The sequence below is a fragment of the Juglans microcarpa x Juglans regia genome, chromosome 3S (assembly GCF_004785595.1).
Source record: "Juglans microcarpa x Juglans regia isolate MS1-56 chromosome 3S, Jm3101_v1.0, whole genome shotgun sequence".
NCBI lineage: Eukaryota > Viridiplantae > Streptophyta > Magnoliopsida > Fagales > Juglandaceae > Juglans > Juglans microcarpa x Juglans regia.
Window position 1 is genome coordinate 21,865,088 of NC_054599.1, and position 22,163 is coordinate 21,887,250.

At 36.3% G+C, this 22,163-nt stretch overlaps 3 protein-coding genes across 3 annotated transcripts; 1 reads left to right on the top strand and 2 right to left on the bottom strand.

Moving 5' to 3' along the window:
• The first annotated feature begins 1,812 nt into the window (after nucleotides 1-1,812).
• On the top strand, nucleotides 1,813-8,845 carry LOC121257398 (uncharacterized protein At2g33490-like). The gene is made up of 11 exons (XM_041158387.1): nucleotides 1,813-2,130; nucleotides 2,745-2,817; nucleotides 3,525-3,599; nucleotides 4,371-4,432; nucleotides 4,515-4,583; nucleotides 5,595-5,623; nucleotides 5,700-5,907; nucleotides 6,005-6,241; nucleotides 6,666-6,719; nucleotides 7,117-8,125; nucleotides 8,638-8,845. Exons 1-11 carry the CDS (start codon nucleotides 2,017-2,019, stop codon nucleotides 8,646-8,648), a joined length of 1,941 nt encoding a protein of 646 aa, XP_041014321.1. The 5' UTR covers nucleotides 1,813-2,016; the 3' UTR covers nucleotides 8,649-8,845.
• A 1,218-nt stretch (nucleotides 8,846-10,063) lies between these two features.
• On the bottom strand, nucleotides 10,064-12,784 carry LOC121257399 (leucine-rich repeat protein 1-like). Its single transcript, XM_041158388.1, has 7 exons — nucleotides 12,487-12,784; nucleotides 12,228-12,360; nucleotides 11,568-11,639; nucleotides 10,992-11,135; nucleotides 10,590-10,661; nucleotides 10,440-10,511; nucleotides 10,064-10,341 (listed from the first exon to the last, which is right to left on the bottom strand). The coding sequence occupies exons 1-7, from the start codon at nucleotides 12,569-12,571 to the stop codon at nucleotides 10,266-10,268; spliced, it is 654 nt and encodes a 217-aa protein (XP_041014322.1). The 5' UTR covers nucleotides 12,572-12,784; the 3' UTR covers nucleotides 10,064-10,265.
• A 5,743-nt stretch (nucleotides 12,785-18,527) lies between these two features.
• Nucleotides 18,528-21,747, bottom strand: LOC121258793 (zinc finger protein CONSTANS-LIKE 15-like). The gene is made up of 6 exons (XM_041160332.1): nucleotides 20,722-21,747; nucleotides 20,177-20,377; nucleotides 19,530-19,660; nucleotides 19,377-19,416; nucleotides 18,835-19,169; nucleotides 18,528-18,749 (listed from the first exon to the last, which is right to left on the bottom strand). The coding sequence occupies exons 1-6, from the start codon at nucleotides 21,595-21,597 to the stop codon at nucleotides 18,647-18,649; spliced, it is 1,686 nt and encodes a 561-aa protein (XP_041016266.1). The 5' UTR covers nucleotides 21,598-21,747; the 3' UTR covers nucleotides 18,528-18,646.
• Between the last annotated feature and the right edge of the window lie 416 nt (nucleotides 21,748-22,163).

Genomic DNA, 22,163 nt, shown 5'->3' on the forward strand with positions numbered 1-22,163 from the left:
ATCTAGAAGTAAAATATGGTGGGAGACTTGAAGGGAGAAAGAGAAACTTAGGCCTCACTAAACACGGTTTGTTGACCAGAGAAAGTCTCTGCCCCCTCCTTCCCACTGTTCTTTTGTGAGATAGTCTTTGGGAGTCTCCCCTTTTCATCCAATTGTCATGCCATTACAATAGGGATCCTTTGAATTCATGACACAACAGTTTAATTGATCGAGAAACATTCAAATACATAGAAAAGTAGCAGCTTCCATCAACATTTTTTAGTGTCCCTTTCTTGAACGAGAAAGGTAGGAAATCCCCGAGTTGTGGGAAGTCGGGGTGGGTGGCTCTCCAGGTGTTTTGAAGGCCATTTTGGAGGATAGATGGTGACCCAAGATCTCACCTGTAAGCTATGCTGAGGGACAAAGGTTGAAGCGTGTACGTGCTTTCTTGCCTACTACTTTAACCTTCCGTGGTTTACAAATTCCTTGTAAAAAAGACTTGATGTCACGGTCCATGGATGCGCGTTTGTGTTCATGATTACAAGTCTGTTTCCCAAAAAAATCATTTGTAAAGCCTACTTCCGTTAGGCCTAACTCCATTTAAAAAACTTTTAACGTGACAAGTGATGAAATTCGATTCCATTAAATTGAATTTAGCTTAATTCCACCAATAATAGAGTTCAAATCTTGAACATAGAGCTGATAATTAGTATTATTGCGTCAAGTCTGGTTCATGCCATCTTTAATGAGTCAACCCAAATCTGTTAATTTCTTGCTGGATTCCATTAATTTCGTGCTGCGTGTTGGATTGAATCATGTCAATTCAAATTCGAATTGTATACGAGTCAATTATATCGATCCTAACCTATTAATGGCAGTCTTAAAAAGATATTATCCTTACCGTATTGTCTTGTTATGTTTGGATATCAAGATCATTTTGATCTCTTTTAAATTAATTATTGTGAAAATTAATTATTTTTTTTAACTTTTTATAAGAATTTATTTTATATATTTAAATACATATTTATATTTATTTATATTTAAATATATCATCTATAAAATATTATTATTGACGGATTAATTCTGATCATCTGAAATGAATTGTCTCGATTGCTTTTACAGATAAGATGAGTTGAGATGAATTGTGAAAACAAATGTTAAAAGTAAAGGGAATACACTCTTTAAAATAACTATTGATCGTCAAGATTTTTTAGATTAATTGGCAATATCTTAATTTTTCACTACTAAGGATTGAATCCCCTTCTCAAATATATATATATAAAAAAAAAACCACGATGGGATTTATTTATGAGCTTTGTTAAGTACAAACGATTTGATACACCAAATTGCATATCGATGACTTTTTTAATTGAAAAAAATTAAATAAAAAAATAATTTTAAGAGAAGAAAAATATCATCTATCTTAAAAATTATTTTTATCTTCAATTTATATCGTTTTATTAAATAAATATTTTACATATCAATCCACAATTTAGTACGCTAATTCACTTGAAAGAAAACTTTTTATTTATTTATTTTTGTGGAGGCAAAGAAAAGAACGGGTACAACTGTTTGACTATTGGGCCAATGTTTTCGGCGCGCTATTTAAGTGGGTGGAAACCAATTAAAGATCACCAACATAAACTCAAGTGGCATAGCTAATCATGCTGACGTGGCAGCATTTCATTCGCCAATCAACTATAATGGGGTTGCCTCCCGTAAGTAAAGTAAGAATAGTCAAAGTGGTGTTTGAGGGAGTTCATTGGGGGAATATTAGTGCTAAAATAAAATAATAAATATTATTATATACGATAGTAATGTAATGTAATCTGTGGAGGTCTTCCTTCCATCCTTCTGTTCATGACGTGACAATACAATGGAGTCAAAAAGGAATTTCTTCTTCCATTTCCATCTTCTTTCATCTGCGTCTTCTTCATAGGTTTTTCAATACCTAATAATTCTCAGAGCTCCTATAGTGAGAGAGAGGATTTCGTTGAGTCTTTATTGTTGTTTTGGGAATAGGAGGATATAGAAGGGATGAAGACTCCGCTTAGAAAGTTGCGAGGTTTCGGGCTTCACAAGCACCAGCACAAGGACCGCAGAGATATCCGGCCTTTGTCACAATTGGACGAGCTAGCTCAGGCGTCGCTGGTACACTTCTGCTTCTTCTTCTTCTTATATTTTATTTAGTTACTGAGGAGCAAACAAGGATAATAAAATAAATGAGAGCATTAATCTCGCAGGAGAGAGCCATTTCGGGTTTTCGGACTCATCTGTTCTGAACTCCCTGGCTTTCTTCTCGTTTTCCTATGGTTTCTCAGCGGCCAAACGTGTTCTTAGGTGTTCGTCTCGGTACGGTCGTTTAGTCCTGACCGGAAACTGGTTTTATTTGATCGCAATGATCCCGAATTTTAGGGTTTTTATACATTAGGAAACGAATTCTATTCCCAAAAAATTGGTTGAGATTGAAGAAAAATAATTCTTCAAAGCTTGAAACTTGCTCGTGTTCTCACTTCTCAGAATTTTTTTACTTAAATAATGTTTGACCGTGGCCTGCTGTCTTTTATGGAACTCGTAAAATGCATACTATGTATCATCTTTCTGGCTCAAGTTCTGCTAGCCCAGCTCTTTACCCTGGCAACAATCTTCTCTACTAAAATCTTGCAATCAGCAGCAGCTATTAGCTGATGCTTTGTTGTCTTTTATTCGTTTTCTTCCCCTTTTATATGAGGTGCTTATAACTTATGGGGTCCCTGTTCTCGCAGGACATGCAAGATATGAGAGACTGCTATGATAGTTTACTTTCTGCCGCTGCCGCAACTACAAACAGTGCTTATGGTACTTCATTTGTTTTGTTTGATTGTCTGTTGTCTGATATGGCTTTTTGCTTATTATTAAAGAAACGCAGCGGAGAGGGAAATATTCATTGCATGCTTGTCTTTAGGGATACACATTATCTATTAGTATCATGATTTGGCTGAAATGCATAGGCAAGACCATGCAGTGGTCTTGTTGGTTGGCACTAGTAATTGGAGAATATAGTACCAATACATTGAAGTGTATTTCTAAGATGAAATTCTGTGGAGCTTTGTCTATGACCGAGGATGTTTTCTTTTATAGGTAGTCTATGACCAAGGATGTAATGTCATACATGACTGTATGTCTTGATGGCGTTTTTAGAACAGAGCTACCTTGGTTCTAGAGGATTAATCTGTAAGTATAGCCTGAAGATGGATAATTTGGACGTTGTACTAATGTGGCTGAGCACTTCAATAATGCATGTCTGGAATGCCAATTTTAATTTTGCTTGTGTTTTTTCTTCTTCCTTGGACACTGTCAGATATTGTGAAATAGCATAGGGCGCTTTCTGGAAATATTATAGCATGTGATTTGTATATGTTAAATGATGACGTGACTGGTTCAATGGCACATAATCTTAAGTTTGAAACTTGAGCTTTGGCACGATGAAATGTTAATTTTCTCATCTTAAATTGTGCTGTATCGTTTTCGAGTAATATTCTTATGTAATCCCATTTATTTTTCAGAATTCTCAGAGTCATTGCGGGAAATGGGTGCTTGTCTTCTTGAGAAAACTGCATTGAATGATGATGAAGAAAGTGGTAAAGTGAAGGAAAACTTAACTATTCTGTCCATTTTTCTTAATTGATATGAAGAAAAAGTGACTTACTGCTGAACTGCATTAAGCTTCACACGAGGATCGAATCTTGTCATCTTGAGCATTTTCAGCTTTGGAAAAAAAAGGAAAGAAAATGTCCCAGTTTTTGCATGTTTGTTTCTTATTATGAGACAGAGCTCTGGTCTCTCAATCTCAAATAATTTTCTTTGTTACTTGCCTGGCTAGATATGAAATCAACTTACCCCAGCCCCATGTCAACCTTTAGGCAAGAGTTAAATCTTGCTCTTGGATTTTTTTGGTCTTTAAATTTGTTCGAAATGATAAAAACTTAATTTGTCGTTCGGAAACTCTAGCTTATAGGACCTACATAAGAAACCACAGTACTGGTCATTATGTTTTCTTTTAGTCTATTTTTTAAAAATGGTGTGTAGCAAACATTTCGTATATTGTCTTTGATCTTTTCTTTCTTAAACCTAATTCTCTTGGTAGGGTTGCTATGTTTAAAATAAGACTTTGATGAAGTTGACTTGCACTCATGTGTTGTTGAACTTGGCAAGTAATTTTGGTTTTGTTTAATATTTTAGCAACTCATATCTGCTTCTAATTCTTGTTTTGAACTTCACATAAAATGGTTTATCAATCCAAACCAATTATATTACTTGAACTTCAATTTGTTTCTCAGGAATACACATAAAAACAGTGTGGTTGTTTCATCAGTGAGAATTAATCTTTAGTTGCTATTGTTCTTGTGCAGGCAGAGTTCTTCTGATGCTAGGAAAAGTACAGTTTGAACTGCAGAAACTTATTGATGGCTATGTGAGTCCTTGTTCTTTTGTATAAAATATGTCAGAAACCTCTCCTTTATTTTGGTACTGACATTTTGTTTTAAATATTTCAGCGGTCTCATATATACCAAACAATCACAATCCCATCAGAGTCTCTTCTCAACGAACTTCAAACTGTTGAGGTTTGTTCTTGTGGCTTCTTTAAAGCTAATTTTCTTTTGCTTTCCTGTCCCTTCTTGATAATCTGTTTAGTTGTTGGGCCTCTATTTCTGAAGACAGATAATATACTGCTGTGCTTTTTGGTTGTCATATATCGTGCTTTATTCTTTTGGTCTGGGAACAAGGCTGGAGACAGAAAAAAATACTGAGACTTGAAGATTTACTAGAGGATTTCAGAGAGAACCGATGAGGAAAGGAAACCAGAATCCGAAGCTCCCTTCTTAACAAGTGGCAGCTCAATGAGTGGCTCCATTAGCCTCTCCTTTAAAAGAGGGAAATAAAATCCTAGGGAAACCAGCTCAAGATTGAGGGAATACACAATGGTTGGTTTGACATAGTAGGGAAGGCAGCTAGCTACGTACCCTTAGTCTCAATTTGTGAATAGACATAGGAATTTATAAGAGGTGGCATAAATTTATGAGAGCACAGCCAGCTGAGTGAAAAATAAGCCAGTAAGAGGAACTTGTGATACTTGCAATCGAGATTCATGTTAGGAAAAGATTAGATGGCATTGTCAATGCTCTGTACTACCCGTGCTCGTCCATCCCTAAGGACACTAACAAATCTATGGATCCTTTTTTTTTTTATAAGTAACAAATCTATGGATCCTTTCTTGGAAAGACATACAAAAGATTTTACAAAGCCTTGAAAAACCTTGAGAAAACTCAGGCACTTCTAACATTGTAAACGCTTACTGCAGAAATTGTCTTTTAAAACATTTTTAAATATCTAAACGTGCAGTTTGGGGTTGATGGTAAAATTTAAAATTGTTAGGTCAGTCTGTTGTTCCGTTTGATTAAATTTCTGTTGTTAAAGATTGCTTTCTTTTCTGGAATATGAATGTCTGCATCGAATGCTTAGCTTTTTATGGGCTGGATTTTGACATATAGTTACTTACATGTACAGATACTGTACTTTTTAATTGACCATATAAAATGACAGTCAACGTGCTTTTTCCTTTCATGATGATGCAGGAGATGAAGCGCCAATGTGATGAGAAAAGGTTAAGAATTTATATTCTGTGTGTGTGTACGTACATATGTACATAACTTCTTCTCATTATGGTACTTGATCTGCAGGGATGTATATGATTATATGATAACAAGACAAAGAGAAAAAGGGGGATCAAGAAGTGGAAAAGGAGAGAGTTTTTCCATGCAGCAGTTAGAAACCGCTCGTGATGAATATGATGAGGAAGCAGCGTTTTATGTTTTCCGGTTGAAATCTCTAAAGCAAGGACAATCACGAAGTCTTCTTACACAAGCAGCTCGTCACCATGCTGCTCAGGTTTTTTTTTTTTCTCTCTTCTCATCTTCATCTTCATAAAAAAATAATCATTCTTGTTTAACTTGATGCTCTTTTTTTTTTCCCTGCTTGAAAACAGTTGTGCTTCTTCAAGAAGGCTGTTAAATCTCTTGAGGCAGTAGAACCGCATGTGAAATTGATAACTGAACAGCAGCATATTGACTACCAATTCATCAAACTTCATGATGGGGATGAAAGTGATAACGATGATGACAATGACGATTACTATGATATGCATTATGATAGTGAGTTGAGTTTTGACTATGGACAAAATGATCTGGAGCATGATGTTTCTACATCCCAAAAATCAATGGAGGTGACTATTTTCCCTGCTTCTAGCGGAGTACTAGTAGACATATGTTTCTTCTCTTTTTGAAATAAATTTATCGGTCAGACAAAATAAATAAGTAATCAAGTATGTATATACACTTGCGTGGACACATAGCATCCACACAATGCACACATTTATTTTCTATACATGCATGTCCCAACTCCAGAGAGCTTCAAGATCATGCGTATATGTTTTGATTTTTAGAGTTTTATGTTTAACGGTATTCTTTTACTATGATTTGTGGATAGAAGAAATTTTGTTCTTTTCTAGTCAATGTACCAACGTAATAAATAAAATGGATAGTGAACGTATAGAGATCATACTTATATTTTAAAATTTCCGAAGTATTACATTTTTTACATAAGTTCAAGTCTCATCTTGACTTGTTTCTATACAATGTTTTATGCAGCTCAATCAGGTGGATATTACATTTCCCCAGGTTGCAACTCTGGAAGCTGTCAAGGTGAAGAGCCTGTTTTGTTATTGATTCTTTTGTTCATAGCGAGCACGATTCACTGTAATTTGGTATTTTTTCAAAAAATGCAACATGCTTTTCTGCTAACCATCATATATGCATGATCTTATGATAAAAGTAACCTTGTATATGCGTGCGTGTAATACTATCATGCATCTGGTCACTTTTGAATTAGGATTTTATCAGTCTTCCTAAATTGGGGTCATTGGATTGGATTGGATAGGATTGGTTCTGACACGACACATTCTACAGCTCATACAGCAACTCCAGAACCTGGATATTTTATTACAGTTACTTTTCCCTCTAAAGTGTTAGATCTTCAAGATGCAGAAAACGTCAATATTTTAGTTTCTGAGTATATGCTTTCTTTTTGTTATTTTTGCAGGAAAATCTGGATAGGCCTGACAGTAATTCTTTTACTTACAAGGCTAGGTCAGGTAGTCAATCAGCCCCACTCTTTGCTGAGAATAAATTTGATTCTGCTGAAAGAACTGGGCATATGCGGCCATCATCAACACGGAAGTTGCAGACGTATGTGCTACCCACTCCAGTTGATATGAAAAGTTCAATTTCTGCCGGAACAGTTAATCTGATGCTCCCCAAAACACAGACTCCTCCATTCGACCACACTAGGAATTCGTGGCATTCATCCCCATTGGATCCAAAAAAATATGAAAAAATTTTGGTAGACAAGAAACTCTCCAGACCCACTGAAATCAACGCTCAGTCTGTCCTCAAAGAGAGCATCAACAACACTGCATCCACACTCTTGCCCCCTCCTTCAGCTGATGGGATTTTATTTCCATACCACTATACATTTGCAGCTTCTGATCCCAAAAAACTCAAAAGAGATGCTTTTTCTGGTCCATTAAAGAGTGAGCCATGGCCTACCAAGCTAGTGTCAGTGGAACGCCCCTATTTGAATTCTGGACCTCTTCTTCGAAATCCAGCATCTTATCTTCCATCAACATCGCCAAAAGCATCTCCTAGTACTTCCCCTACTTTTGTGTCCTCGCCTAGAATAAGTGAGCTTCATGAACTTCCTAGGCCCCCTGCAAATTCAACCCCCAAGTCTTCAAGACCTGAGGGTTGGGCTGGTCATTCAGCCCCCTTGGGGTCCAAGGATCAAGTGCTTTCTGCTATAAAGAAACCAGTTGTGTCAAATGCAGCATCTCCATTGCCAACACCTCCACAAACAATTTCGCGTAGTTTATCCATACCTTCAAGTAGTTCTAGTGTGAGAACTTCCCATACATCGACACCCCTGCAAGGTCTTCATGGCATGGAGATGGCCGAAGATGTTTCTTCACCCCCTCTGATACCAGTAGCCCTTTCTAGCAATCGGCTGTCATCAACTAATTCTGACACTGTTACTTGCACTGTTGAAATTAGAGGTAATCTTTTAGAACTGTGATTTTGTCTTCTATCTTAAAATATAGGCATTAGAGGATTTCAGGACTGAAAATATAGATTCTAGGGGCTCATACAAACACTATATGACACAATTTTCTGTTTTTAATAATCTGAATATGTTTCATGACATTTGATTTGGGACCCATCAATTTGTAAGCCCATGTAGTAACTTTAGGGTGTCTCTAGCATCACTCAACCCCTAAATACCCCCTAAACGAAGTTATGGGTGTGACACAAATACTTCAAGGATTCAGATGTGTTGTTGGATGGGGTTTTTACTTTTTACTTTTTATTTTTTATTCGTGCAATTCATTTCCACAAGCTGCCTGTTCTTATTCTACAGTAAGTAGAATATAATTGTTCCAATTTCAGTTAGCTAAGAAATGTGTTACGGATGTTGATAAATTATTAGTGTGGATCTAATACTCTTTCCACTTGGTGTGCGTATAGCTCATAATCTTCTATATTTAACTGTTGATAAATTTGTACACAGGTGCGGATTGATTCCATTAAATATTCAGTGACAATTTTGTTTTCGATTTAGCTACAAAAGACATGGGAGTGAGATTGTTTGTCACCTTTTCGTACAGCTGAAGATCTGTAAATGTTTCCTTCACCTACAATTTTTATTCATTTCTTTTAGCTGCCATGTTCACCGAATAAGCATAGATTAATTGAATAAATGTCAATGTTTTCCATCATTTTTTGGAGAGTTCTGTATTTCCTGCAAGCACTTAATAGCCGATTGCTCTTTTCTTTCTATCTCGTATAATTCATGTTGGCTCTCTAATTTCCCTGGCTTTTTAGGTAAAAGCAATTTTTCTTATGAGTTAAGACTATGATCCTGCTTTCTGAATAGTTGAATGTTTCAGAATTTCCAAGGGCTGGGTAAAATCTAGACAGCCATTAAGGGCATGTTTGGTTGTCGCATGAAACTGCAATCTGCTTCATTCTACTAATGGGAGTTGGAAAAATAAATTGATCTTATTGGACGATTTGCGTTATCAAATCTCAGGCTGCTCCAAAAAAATAAAAAATAAAAAAACAGGGTGCATGATTTATAATGCCTGACTGTCACTTTCTTTGTGTTTTTCAAGCTTTTATTTCATATTAGAGTTATTCTATTCTCAAACCGGTGTGTTCTGCACACCACTTTATTTCATTTAAATAGTAAGTTTTGATTTACAAGATTCAAACTGTAAAATTTATTTTTCCTATGTAAGTATTTTATTTAGTTTATTTTAGACACGGACTTGAAAATATAATTTTTTTCTGCTAGGGGTGAAAACTGAAGGTATAGGTGCAGTTTTGGTCCAAAATCGAAACCACACCGATCCTTTAAAATGATGTAAATCTTGGCCGAAACTGGTTGGTGAAGGGGAGAAAACTGTCGATATTGGTCTCGGTGTAACTATGATTGGTTCATCGGCGTCTTCAGTTGTGACAGAGGTGGCCCTGCCGTTGCATGCGAAGCCTCAATGAGAGAGGGAGAGAGAGAGAGAGAGGGCGGCATGAGAAGGAGAAATGAGGAAGAATAAGGTGCGGAGAGTTTAAACCGTAGAGTGAAATTGTGCCATTTGGCATAAGGCGCCGTTTCTTTTATATTTTTTTTCAAACAATTGAGTCCTAAAATGAAGCCATTTCATATATGTATAATTTAATATATATATATATATATATATTTTATCAGTGTGGTAGGTTTAACGATCCGGACCAAGATCAAGGCGAGACAGAACCACTGGACATTGATTTTTGTCAAATTCAACTGCTGGCCAACCATTTCTACGCTAGTTTCGGCCAGTTCTGAGCTTCAACGAAAGCTCGTCGGCCTATCTGGTCGGTCCCTGTCAATTCTCCGGTTTTCTGTATAGTCCTAGGCAGAACTATTACGTAATCAAATACAGCAAAAACAAAATGGCTAGTTGAAAGTTTGATACTTGAATATTAAATAAGGAAGATGAACATATCGGTACTATAAAGGGGGGTTTTCTCGGTGTTACAGGCTATAGCTATATATATATATATATATTAGTGAGACATAAAAGTTCTTCGATCTAAAGAGACATTAGACGGAAGAAATTGGCAACATAATATATGTATTTGCCTTTTGTTGGTACATCATTAGCAGCTTCCTCCCACATCATATCTCACAAATCCCATCAGTTCTGGTCCTTCAAGTCTTGGATTATTCTTGAAACTGCACCCAAACAATCAGCAACAGAAACTAAAACCTCAAAAGCTTGAAAATTTTATTACTCTCTACATAGACGAATATATGTGTAAATAATCAATTACCTCTCCTCCGAGAGCTTGGAAAAGGAGCCCGAGGTTGGGAATGTACCACACAAATCGTTGTGTGACACGTCACTACACAATAATTCCCACCACTTGATTAGTCCAAAGAAAGTTTGAAAGAAAGATAGACGTTTTACACAGAAAACTTACAGGATCTTGAGGTTTCCGAGTTTAGTGAGTTCCCTGGGAATTCTTCCAGTCAGGTTATTGCTGTTCAATCTCCTGTATGTAGTGAACAGCAAGCAAAAGATGTTCATCTTTAAATGCCCATAAAAGAGAAATGAATCACACATCAATTACTTGGTCCCACAAATGGTGAGATCAAAGTCTCAAGTTTCAGACAGATCTCAAGAGGGAAAGACAGATGCAAATGAATTGGGCACGACATTTACTAATGTCCACATAAATTTTTCAGCCAACATTAAATGAGCAATACTTCATGAGTCTCTCTCTCTTCCACTTGAATCTCAATTTCAAATAAAAACTCGAGGATCTTTTTCCCAAATGATGACCAAGTAACAAATACTGATCAGAGGATAGAGAAATGCTTACAGGAACTTGAGATTGGAGAGCTTAGAGAGGGAGGCAGGGATGGACCCAGTCAAGTTATTGTGATAAAGATCCAAGCTAACTAGGCTCTTCAGTCCACCAAGCTCCTCTGGTATGGATCCCACCAAGTTGTTCATGTACAATTCACTGCAAAACAACAGTGAAAACGTACCAACCAGGCATATTTTATTAAATGCTGCATGCATCTTTCAACATATAATAGTAAATTTAACACCAAATCTATTAGATTTAGGGTCCATAATCCAATCGGTGATGGGACTAGCTGGCTTGTGGGAGTTTGAAACATTGATGAATGCTTTTCAGCTGCTGTATTACCACCCACTACCAGTTTTCACATAGGGCGGGCAGATCTATAATTACAAGCCTGTTCTGCATTCCATCATTTTTGTTTGCAATATCATCAAAGTTCTGTCTACATAATCTATTTTTGGTTTGTTTTTGTAGACAAAAATTTATTGCCATTTCTTTTTTTTAAGTAGCTTACATGTAAACATTCTATTTCAGCCAGAAATACAAATATTAAAACCTGGATAGCATTCTTGTAGCAGAAGTACTTACAGATACTGAAGACGCTCAAGCTTCCCCAGCTCTGGAACCAAGCTGCCCGACAGCTTTGCATTTCCAAGGTCACTGCAAATATCATCATGCCCTCTTAAACTCCATAGAATAAAGATTACGTACGATATGATTTAAATTTTTCATTTCAACCTGCAGCTAAAATTAAACAATATTTTCATTTCTTATTTCCATTTATTCCTTGTACTGCGGCCTGCCACAATGACCAAGTAGTCTCTTGCAGTCTTTTCCTTTGAGGATGTACAAAAATTTGAGTGGCGCAAGGGATAAAGGAAAAGTACAGAAATAATTTACACTGCTTGCTCTGAAAGAGTAAAGTAAAGTTTGGACTGGAAACCAATCACCATGGGAGACAGAAAATTCAGAGTTTCACGGGTGAAATAACAAGCTCAAACAGCCAGAAAAATAAATTAAGATATTTCTGTATATATTAATATAATATTTACCAAAAATATGTTGTTTATATGCAAATTAGAAAAAAAAGGATAATCAAATAAAAAGGCTTTTGACAGTTTAAAGAACTCAAAATAAGCAGAGAAACTGATGTATGAAATGAACACAAGCCACAGTAGTTAGACGTTGAGAAGATAGAAAGAGAAGGACATGGAAAAAAGCAGAGAGCTAAGGGAATATGTGACTTACAGTCGGGTAACCCGACTATCACCGTCGCAAGTAACGTGGAACCAAGTGCAGGGATCCACTAAGGTCGGATCCCAGCTCTCCAGAACACCATTCGGATCCTTCATAGCTCTCCTCAATGCGTACAGAGCGTCTCCTGTTGATCAAAGCACCAAAACAGTATTTAAGAATATTAAGCCAGAGGCATAGTCAAAAGAAGTAGTGTTAAATAATAATATAAATCATCATGCAAGTACACACAGATTTAAGATTCTTTTTGTACCTTCTGAGTTTGCATTTGTAGTTTCTGAACGGATTGATAGAAGAAGAAAAGCAAGAAGAAGATGATACATGGCCCAGATCTTCATTAGCAAATCTTGGGAGGTGTGGTTAAAGCTCTAGAACCTCAAAGGGAGTTCAAAGTCAAGATGCTTATGAGCACACTGAGAGAGAGAGAGAGAGAGAGAGAGAGAGAGAGAGAGAGAGTTGGCTCTTTTCTGCCAAGCAAGGAATCTGAGGATTGTTGGGAGAATTTATAGAGCCCATAAAAAGGAACTGCTAGTTGTGTGGCCAAACCAAAACGATGATTCCAACTTTTTTTTTTCTCAATTTTTCTAATAAATGTGGGTAAAGTTGAATACATTTAATTCACTTGGGGGGGTTGATATTGCACGATGTAGAACACTTCTTTGTGGGTGTGATTGTTAATATTAGTCTTGGAAGTCTTAATGGCATGCTATTTTATAGGGAAAAAAAAAAACTTTTTATTACTCTTAGATGTGATGGATCAGAGTGGCAGGAGTTCATGAAAAAACGCATGATATTCATGATGATGTGCATGATGGTACATTGATGAACTGGTAAAGTAGTAGGTAAAATTTAATTAATTTGTTAACATCTCTGTCACGTATACCTTTCATAACATGCGTAGATACATCTTTGCCATAATTGCCTTTATATTATTTTAAAGAGAAATTTTTTAGTCACAAATGATTATAAAAAAATAAATTTATAAATTGATGTGTCTTGATACAATACGTCAGATTATAATGTTATTTTTAATATAAAATAGATATAATAGATCACATAAAGTCATGTTAATTTGTGAATTTATTTATATATAATCTTTTTATGTCTGTATCAATTCTTTATTTTCAATTTAGAATGAGAATACTTTCAGTTATGGCCGACTAGTAAAGTCATGTTGGGTGGAGCAAAATTTCTGCTGGACCCAAAGGACCAGCAGTGGTATTGATAATGGCATGTGATATATATATATATATATATATATACACATTTATTTATAGGAAAAAATATACTTGCAAGACTGTAAAAAACATGTCACCCATTTTTGATATGGCAAGATTTAATTTATACAAAAGTTTAATTTAAATTTGTTCTACAAATCATATATTTTTCATATGTGTTTCATTCGCATCGACTTATAAATAAAATAACTCTTTATTTGGCATGTGGCTCTTAATCTGAATTTATAAACAGTGAACTTTGATATGTTTAAATAGTAAAAATACATATTTTTTCCCATCTCCCTTCCCATATGGATGCTTATTTGAATTTAAATTTAAATATGGCAAATAGAGAGCAAGATGGATAATGGATTGCTGCATGCATGCCAGCATTGAAAGATGAGATCAGAAGGGCAATGGGTGTGAGAATCCAGTAATATATCCTATGAACACTGTAAGAGCCAAAAGGGATAGACCAGAATAATTGAGATCCGGGCATCTGTAAACTGACACACTTGCCTGCTTTTGCAGTTTGTATTATGTTCTTTGAAAATACTAAAAGACATATATATATATATATATATATATTTGGGTTCAAGGTTGGAGAATCAAAAGACTTACAGAGACAAGAGTGCAAGGCATTAGGGAATAATGTAACTTGGGAATTTGTGGTGGTCGGGCCAACATATATAGTTTATTATGTCCAATAAATTTTATTCCTGCACTGCTTATTGATGTTAAAAAACTATGTTGATACCCAGATTCGGCATTGAGAGGCTCCATTTTAAAGCAGCCCAAATTCCAGCTACAGCAAAGTCAACTGAATTCTACAAATCAAATCAAATCAAATCGCTTGAATTCACTCACTATATCCACCTAATAATAATTCGTTTCAATGAGTATGATAATATTCATTCCTTCACTAATGATATTTATATAATTATTTTATTATTATTAATTATTATGAAAAATATTTTATATATATTATTAATACTCGAATAATAGTATTCGAGATGATCATTTATGCCGGTTAATCTGGACACAATTCTACAGTAATTAATGATGAATTAGTAAAGTGAAGAGAGTCCGATAAAAACAGAAGAAAACAAAACGAGTATTGGAGAATCTTCAATCTAGCCACCATAACTTAGATCATGGCTAAGAATAAAACCAAAAGGAGGAGTATGGTAATTAATTGCAGCATGTGATCACATACTCGTCTTTTAATGTATGGTGTAATTGTTGGGGGCCATGTCTTTGCTTTGACTCCATCCTTTACCACATGGTTGATATATACATCAATCTCTATTCAAATTTAAGGTGAGAAATCGATATACGATATTGAGTAATGCTATGTGTACTTTTACTTACGATTTTATTTATAAGACTCATTTTGTTAATTTTTTTTTTTAAAATTCAAATTTCATGATTTTCAACATATCAATAACTGACATGTGGAGAAGTAAATTTTTTGTAAGTTTTATTAAGTACATTTAGTATTTTTCATACGGTATTTATTATTATTTATATAAATTTTTTTAGACAGTATTAAATACTTAATAAATTATCTACAATCAATTTTATACATCTATTTTTTCTCATAAGAAGTCTTCAAATTCGAATAAGAAACTCAACTCGTTTAAATATAATGTGAATGTGAATGTGAATGTGCATGTTTGGTTTTCAAAGGGAAAGTGGGACACCAAAGATCACCTTAATTTGTTATCTTAGATTGATATTATGATCATATCAACTATACATGATGTCCTTAAAAGAAGTGATTTGACAAAGCTCAAAGCACAAACAGTACAACTTTCCCCCTTTTTTTTCATTTCATTTCAATTGATGATGATAAAAGGTGACAAGAGGGTTGAAGAAGCACTACACTAAAAGGGGCAGCTTCTTATCCTGCTTATCTGTTCAAATAGATTAAAATAAATAAATAAAGGAACATTGAGTGTAAAATAACTAAGTACCCACGAAGGTCGAATTTCTCCAAATGTCCCATCCCCACTCTAAAAATTAAAACTTTAAAAAGGGAGTGATATATGGTTGACCATACATATATAATATACCTTAAAATTCCATCCATGTGAATTTATAAATTTTTTACATTTTTTTTCCATTCAATTAAACTACAGTCATGCTTTCATTTTATAACATTTTTTGTAAATTTTTTGTTTGTTTGTAATTATATATGAATTATCAAAAGTTAGTGATTCTACAATCCACTAAAAAAGAAAAAAAAAATTAAGGGAGCCAACTTAATTTATTTATAAACAAGAATTTAAATTGGGACAAAGCATAGCATGCCCGCCCTTGTGGGCAAAAAAAAAAAATATATATATTTGAATGGTAAGGTTAAATAGCAATGATAGCAATGATAAGTTTGTAAAAAGGGAAGAACAAAACAAGGGTCAAAAGGATCTTTTAGTTTAAATAATGAAACTGGACACCATGTTGCAATTAAGGCAGCCAACTTCATAGTGACTTTCCCTCCCCCTCTGTCAATTTCAATTTTTTTTTTATTTTTTATTTAATTTTTAAAGACTCACCCAAAGTAACTTTGCTTGGTTTGCTAGTTGTCCGGGACCCTCCTATTAACTTTTGAAAGATATATATAATCTTCAATCCATAGACATTCTCAAACTCGTATAAACTCAAACCACCATTTATTTTGTTTATATATAAACAAAAGCAAAGAGTACCTAGAAAAAGCAAAGAGGTTTGTAACGATACCTTCACAATATAATCGAAATAATTAAATTTATCTATTCTTATTATTTTATAATAATTAATAATACCATGACGTGTTTATTAATATGATTTAAAAGATGAATCTACCTCTTTCTAACTGCTTAAAGTTTTGGAATTATAAGTAATTTAACGGCAGGTCAAATTATAGCTTGACCATAGAATACCAAACTCCTATCACAGTGTATCACCCTCTCTCCTATTTGTTTACTTCAAAGTCTGAGAATGGCTTTTCAGAGATCAGGTAACCAACAACATCCAGTCCATAATTTTTGGGCCTAGCCTGGTCTTGCACACATCAAGGTCGAAGTCGAAGGTATTTTAGAAGAAATCACAAGCATATATGTTTGAGAATTGCTTAGTCTACACATAGATCTTATAAAAATAAACTTGTAAACTGACGTAATTTGATATGAGAGATTAGATTATAAAACTTTTATTTATTTATTATAATGTAAATCTAACGTTTGTAGGTGTCTTTTGTAGAATTCGTGTGTAGACTTATAGCTATCAATATAAGTAGAATGTAGATGATTCGAGCATAAATAACGGGCTCCAAATGCAAATCATATTTGTAGGATTCTAATGACATGAACATTGGGCTTCAAAGATTGCAATTTAACTTGAAAGCAACATGGATGGCAGCATGCAGCAGGTACTATTCACCCTCGCTCCTTTAGTACTTCTGTGCTTTTGGTTCTTGTATTATTTTAGTTACTGCAAAATCCTGCAACCAATGAAAGAAAATAGAAGTCTATGGATTAGTAGATTAGCAACAGCATTACAATAAGGTATGAGATTGATGATGATGATGATGATAAGTTAACGAAGCATGTTGGGCCAAGGGACCTCTAGTGCCATTATTCCACTAAGCTTGTTGCTGTTCAATCTCCTGTAGACATCATGGTTTGAGACATAATTGCTCTTAATTATTACCCGCTAATCTTTTATATAACTTTAATGTCTGTTGTCTTTGAACTTCCGAGAAAATTGGATTAAGTACTTACAGAAACTTCGAAAAAAATAAAGTATTCAAAAGATGCTGGAATGAGTCTAGAATGTTAATTATGGTAGAGGTCCAAGCTAATCAGGATCATCATGCATCCCGTTTGTACTGATCTAATTGTTATTTAAATTGAGGAAGTTATATACAAATGATTTATATATAATATCTTGTCACTTGTGCGTCAATTGGAGCTAGACTGATAAACTTATGGGCACTTCTTGGATGATCATGAAAACGGAAAAGATCCATTTTTTTTCTTTTTTCTTTTTAAAGAAGGAATTATTATCATTACAGTTTTTACCTTGCCTATTGAATTTGGTCCTCTCGTTAAATTTTCTAGTACTTCTTCATCTTGGCTTATCTTTAAAGTTTGACTACCAAGAGAGGGTGGTGGCGGGATGTGGCCTGTGTTTGATTGACAGGAAAAAGAGAGCAAAAGACAAGAAAATAAAAGAAAAACGAAACAGTTATCTTGCCTTTTTCACTTGTTTGACCGACAGGAAAGGCTACTGGTCCGACCAGCAACCACTTTCTTGAGGAAAATATTTTCCCCCAAAGCTTATCCCTTTTTGAACCAATAACTTGCGCCATGACCCATGAGTGGAAGGTTTAAACTTCAAACTACTTTCCTACATACTATTCTTGAAAACGAAATCATTACGAGCTAAAAAATGGTTTTTGTTTCTCGAGAAAGAGTTTTCCGTGAATATTAATAATGAATGCAGCGGAAGTGAAAGTGATATTAAAACTATTGAAGATTAGCCAAAACATTCCAAGCATGGAGTCCCTTAAATTTTCAAACAGGTCAAATTCAGTCAAAGATAGTACCTTATTGAGCAGCCAAAGATGTATATGGCTAGGTTTCAGAGGCTGTTTGAAAGCCCCTTTGACTTACTCAACTCATTGCAATGCATATAACATGTTAAAGCAAGCTGCATGGTCGTACACGGGATGGTATTTCCAATGTATCTTCAAACATGTTGAGAAAAAGCGCTTAGTAATGATATTTTCTTTGGAAGATGAGAAACAACAAAAAACGGTACTTTGTTCATTGGCATTCTCCATTTCTGCTATTATATAGCCACAAGTAGTAAGGAGCACAACCCAGAAGCCTCCGCCTTCTGCTTGCTGGGTTGAGTGGGAGGCTCTCACGCACTCCTATGTATGGATTTCAAGTTCGTTCTTCCCCACCCAGCGTAGAAAAACCCTGGGGGGGGGGGGGGGGGGGGGGGGGGGGGGTGGGGGGGGGTGGGGGGGGGATTCATGCACGCGTATCCCGTGGGTTTGTGTTTGTGTTTGAGAGAGAGAGAGAGAGCAGAAATCAAATAATTGTTAATGCAGATAACCAGACAGACTGCAGAATTATACATTTACTACGGGAAGAATGTGAGATATTTACAGACAGTACGAAAGGAGAAGCTCATCTTAGCATGAATTTAACCATCGGTTGTTTCACTAGCCTTCACAAATCGACCCTTGACTCGCTTCCTAGTATCAGCTCTTGCTTTCCTTGACTCGTACCTTATGTGCTTATCATATCTATCCACGATTAAGTTTTAACATTTAGAAACTAGACAGAATAGTAGTGAAAGATAAGGAGGAAAATAACCAGATGACAACGCACCTTCGAGTTTTCTTCTTCTCCTTGTAACGTTGCATGGCATTGCCTCTATTCTGTGCCAGTTGCTCCATGTCGGCCTTGGTTGTTGCTGCTGTTCCCACGCTGTCACTTCTCATAAAAAACGATTGTTCCAGATGTGGGACATCTTTAGAGCCTCCAGAACCTCCTGCTTTACCAAATGCTGGACCTGACGACAGTCTTCCCATATGTCTATTGTTGCTCTCAGATGTTGCTGGCCCCTGGCTGGCTGATGGGTTATTCTGTATATCCAAGTAAGATTTTGTCAATCCTCTCAACTCTACTAGGATGGCATGTAGCATTGCAGTGGAAGAAGTAAACTACGATTTTCCAATCAATCTTTGAAGTTTTCTTTCCACAAACTTTGTGCCAAATATATAATAACATTAACTTATCAAAAATATATATATATATATATATATAATGCCATTAACTTATAAAAATATATATATATATATAATGCCATTAATACATCATCTACATAGTCTACCGACATGATAATTTTTGTTTCCCAGTTTTATTCATACAGAATAACAAAATTTCTTCACATCAAAACATGGAAATGATCTGAACCATTCAATTCAAAAATTGGTCGGCCAGCTCTTACACATTTCTTTGAAACTGGATAACAGTCCTTGCATGTATACTGTATAACATACAGACGATGCACTTCTCTTTACTGAAAAGTGGGACTGGACAACAATCTCCCCCAAAGTTGAAGGGGCAAAACAAAAAATGATTTGGCATCACTCACATACAAGTTCCCAACAAAACTCATCTGTAATTCAGTTCTGGGTCCCAAACCTAAGGTCTGCATAAAATTAACAAACAATAAGAAGGCCCTCGATATCATTGGGTTATAAAAGAAAATTAGCAAAGACCCAAAATAAGTTTTCAGGATTGGACAGCCATGAGCTACTTTAATTTTGCAATCCACACCACAAATCACAAGGTACCGGCATTTTCCAAAAACCAACATTAAAACAACCCAAGGAAAGCCCAAGCGAAATATGGACTTATACTCCCAAAAGACTAGTCGAAGTTACAATTTGAGCTCCTTGAAATCATCTGTGAAGGACAAGACTTGTCATTCCTAAACAATGTGAGAACTCATTCACAGTCTCTTATACACAATCCGGGATATTAAATACATAATCCAAACTGCAGAGTAGAAGGTTGTCAAGGAAGATTGAAACAGAAGAGCACATGGAGATCACAAAATGAAATATATAATAGCAATATCAGGTTTCAAACACAAGTACATATGCAGTGAAAGAGTCAACTAAAAAATATAACGAGTTTTTTAATGCAGTCAGAAAGGACTTACGTTAAACGCCAAATCATCACGTCCAACACGGCAATTCATCCGGTACATATCTCCCAACAATTTTGTATTATTCATAGATGTTCCCTCCATTAGTTCCCCAAATTTTTTTATCATAAATCCTGCATCATTTGCATCATATGCAACTTCCATTGTACCCGTTTCTTCATGTTCCCTCAATCGTCCAAGTTTAAAATCCCATATCTGCAATGGAACATCAACGAAGTGCAATCATTGCGAGTACGCGGTACCATATTCAACCATTGTTTTCATGCGTAACTCAAATAAAGTAAACATAAGTTCCAATAAAATATTTTTCTGAGAAGTCAGTTCGAATAAGAATTTGAAGATCCTATTCCTGAAATTTTGAATTTAAACAAAAACCAATACTAAATAAGCCACCTCAAGATGCAGTGCTATTACTACGAGTCTACGAGAGACAAATTGATTCGCCATCCGAAAAGAAAATCTCAGTTTAACTTGTTTACACAATCTAAAGCATAAACACAGCATCTAATGCAGACTAAATGATTCGAAACATTAATTACCTGCATGCTATGACCACTGGGATGAGTGTCCCACAACATATCCCCATCAACAGTACGGTTGTTCTCCTTCAAATCCATCGTAAGCAAAGCCGTAAGGGGCGCTTGTGGTAGTTGATGTTGTTTTTGTTGCTGCTGCTGCTGCTGCTGTAGAGCAACACGACTCTCACCCACAAACCCATCAACCCCATCCCTGCCATTTCCCAAATCTGCTAGTCCCTCCACATTCATTCCCTGCCAACCGCCACTCCCCCTCGGCGATTCCGCCGCCAAATCCCTCTTGAAAATCTCCACCAGCTGCTTATACATCACCTGCCTCCGCTTCCCACAGCTCGGACCACCCTGTTTCTTCGACATCGTCAAGATCCCACAGCCATTCACGCCGACAATGGCGTTCTCGCTGGGTACAATTAAGTCCTGAAAACACACCACTCCAGCGGTTGATTTATCGAACACCCACGACGACGAGTCGTCCAAAGCACTAATCGTCCGGTTCTTAATCGACGTCGCCGACGGATTCATCTTCTTCTCGTCGAGTTCGATGCCCCAGAGGGAAGCGAGCTCGAGGGCGGAGGGGCACCCCGAGAACCCTTCGACCGGGTTTCGATCGTGAGAGGCCGACACCGAACAGCTACCGTGGGCATCCCAATCGCACTCCTGGCACAGCACCAGATTGTCGGTGTCGCACCGGACAGAGACCGGCTCCGAGCAGCAGTTATCGCAGATCTGGGAGCGCAGGTGCTTCCGGGACAGCAGGTTCGCCGAGTGCACGTGCTGGTCGCAGAACAAGCAGAGCTTGGCGGAGTCGGCCCTACAGTAAAGAACCGCAAGCTGCTCACTGCAGAAATCGCACGCCACGCTCTCTCCATGACTCCCCATTTTCAGTTCCGATTTGTTCCTCAGCAGAACCCTAATTTCGGAGACCCTTTCAAAAGTTCGAAGCCCCCCTACACTCTCCTCTCCTCTGAAAGCTGAAAAGCTTGATTCTTGAAGCCTGAAGCTAAGCTAGAAAATTTTTGAGCTAGAAATGCCCAAGGAACTAACCCTTTTCCCTTCAAACAACAAAATACTAAATAGTAAATAATTAGGCATGAGAATGACATATTGGAAAAGTTGGAGCCCATCTGGGAAAATATCTTTTTGACCTTTTTGCTGACCTGGCGTTTTCTCTCAGCGCATCATCCGATGTAACATCACCAGCCGAGTTTTTCTAATGTACATCAAGACTCCATCATGCTCGGCAGTGTGGCCAAATCTATACCGTTTGTTCCTTTTCTTTGTGATTTTGACGGTAAGAGATCTGACAGCCGTACGCTTCGGTTGGTCCGCCAGAAAAGGGCAAATCGCTTTTACTTGGTTCGTTGGAATCAATAATGCTCAAGAACTAGAAGAGAGTTTGACGCGAGTAATAAATATTAAAGGAAAGTATAGATACAATTTTTATT

Bases quoted from the DNA above. Each gene is read 5' to 3' on its own strand.
- LOC121257398 (XM_041158387.1), top strand. From the start codon at position 2,017: ATGAAGACTCCGCTTAGAAAGTTGCGAGGTTTCGGGCTTCACAAGCAC. The intron at 4,584-5,594 runs GTTTGTTCTTGT...ATGATGATGCAG, and splicing joins ACGAACTTCAAACTGTTGAG to GAGATGAAGCGCCAATGTGA. The intron at 5,624-5,699 runs GTTAAGAATTTA...CTTGATCTGCAG, and splicing joins CGCCAATGTGATGAGAAAAG to GGATGTATATGATTATATGA.
- LOC121258793 (XM_041160332.1), bottom strand. From the start codon at position 21,597: ATGGGGAGTCATGGAGAGAGCGTGGCGTGCGATTTCTGCAGTGAGCAG. The intron at 19,417-19,529 runs GTAAAGAGAAGT...TGAATGGTTCAG, and splicing joins TTGTCCAGTCCCACTTTTCA to ATCATTTCCATGTTTTGATG. The intron at 19,170-19,376 runs GTATGAATAAAA...GGAAAATCGTAG, and splicing joins TGAAGAAATTTTGTTATTCT to TTTACTTCTTCCACTGCAAT.
- LOC121257399 (XM_041158388.1), bottom strand. From the start codon at position 12,571: ATGAAGATCTGGGCCATGTATCATCTTCTTCTTGCTTTTCTTCTTCTA. The intron at 10,512-10,589 runs GTAAGTTTTCTG...ATTATTGTGTAG, and splicing joins CTCGGAAACCTCAAGATCCT to TGACGTGTCACACAACGATT. The intron at 10,342-10,439 runs GTAATTGATTAT...GTTTGGGTGCAG, and splicing joins TCCAAGCTCTCGGAGGAGAG to TTTCAAGAATAATCCAAGAC.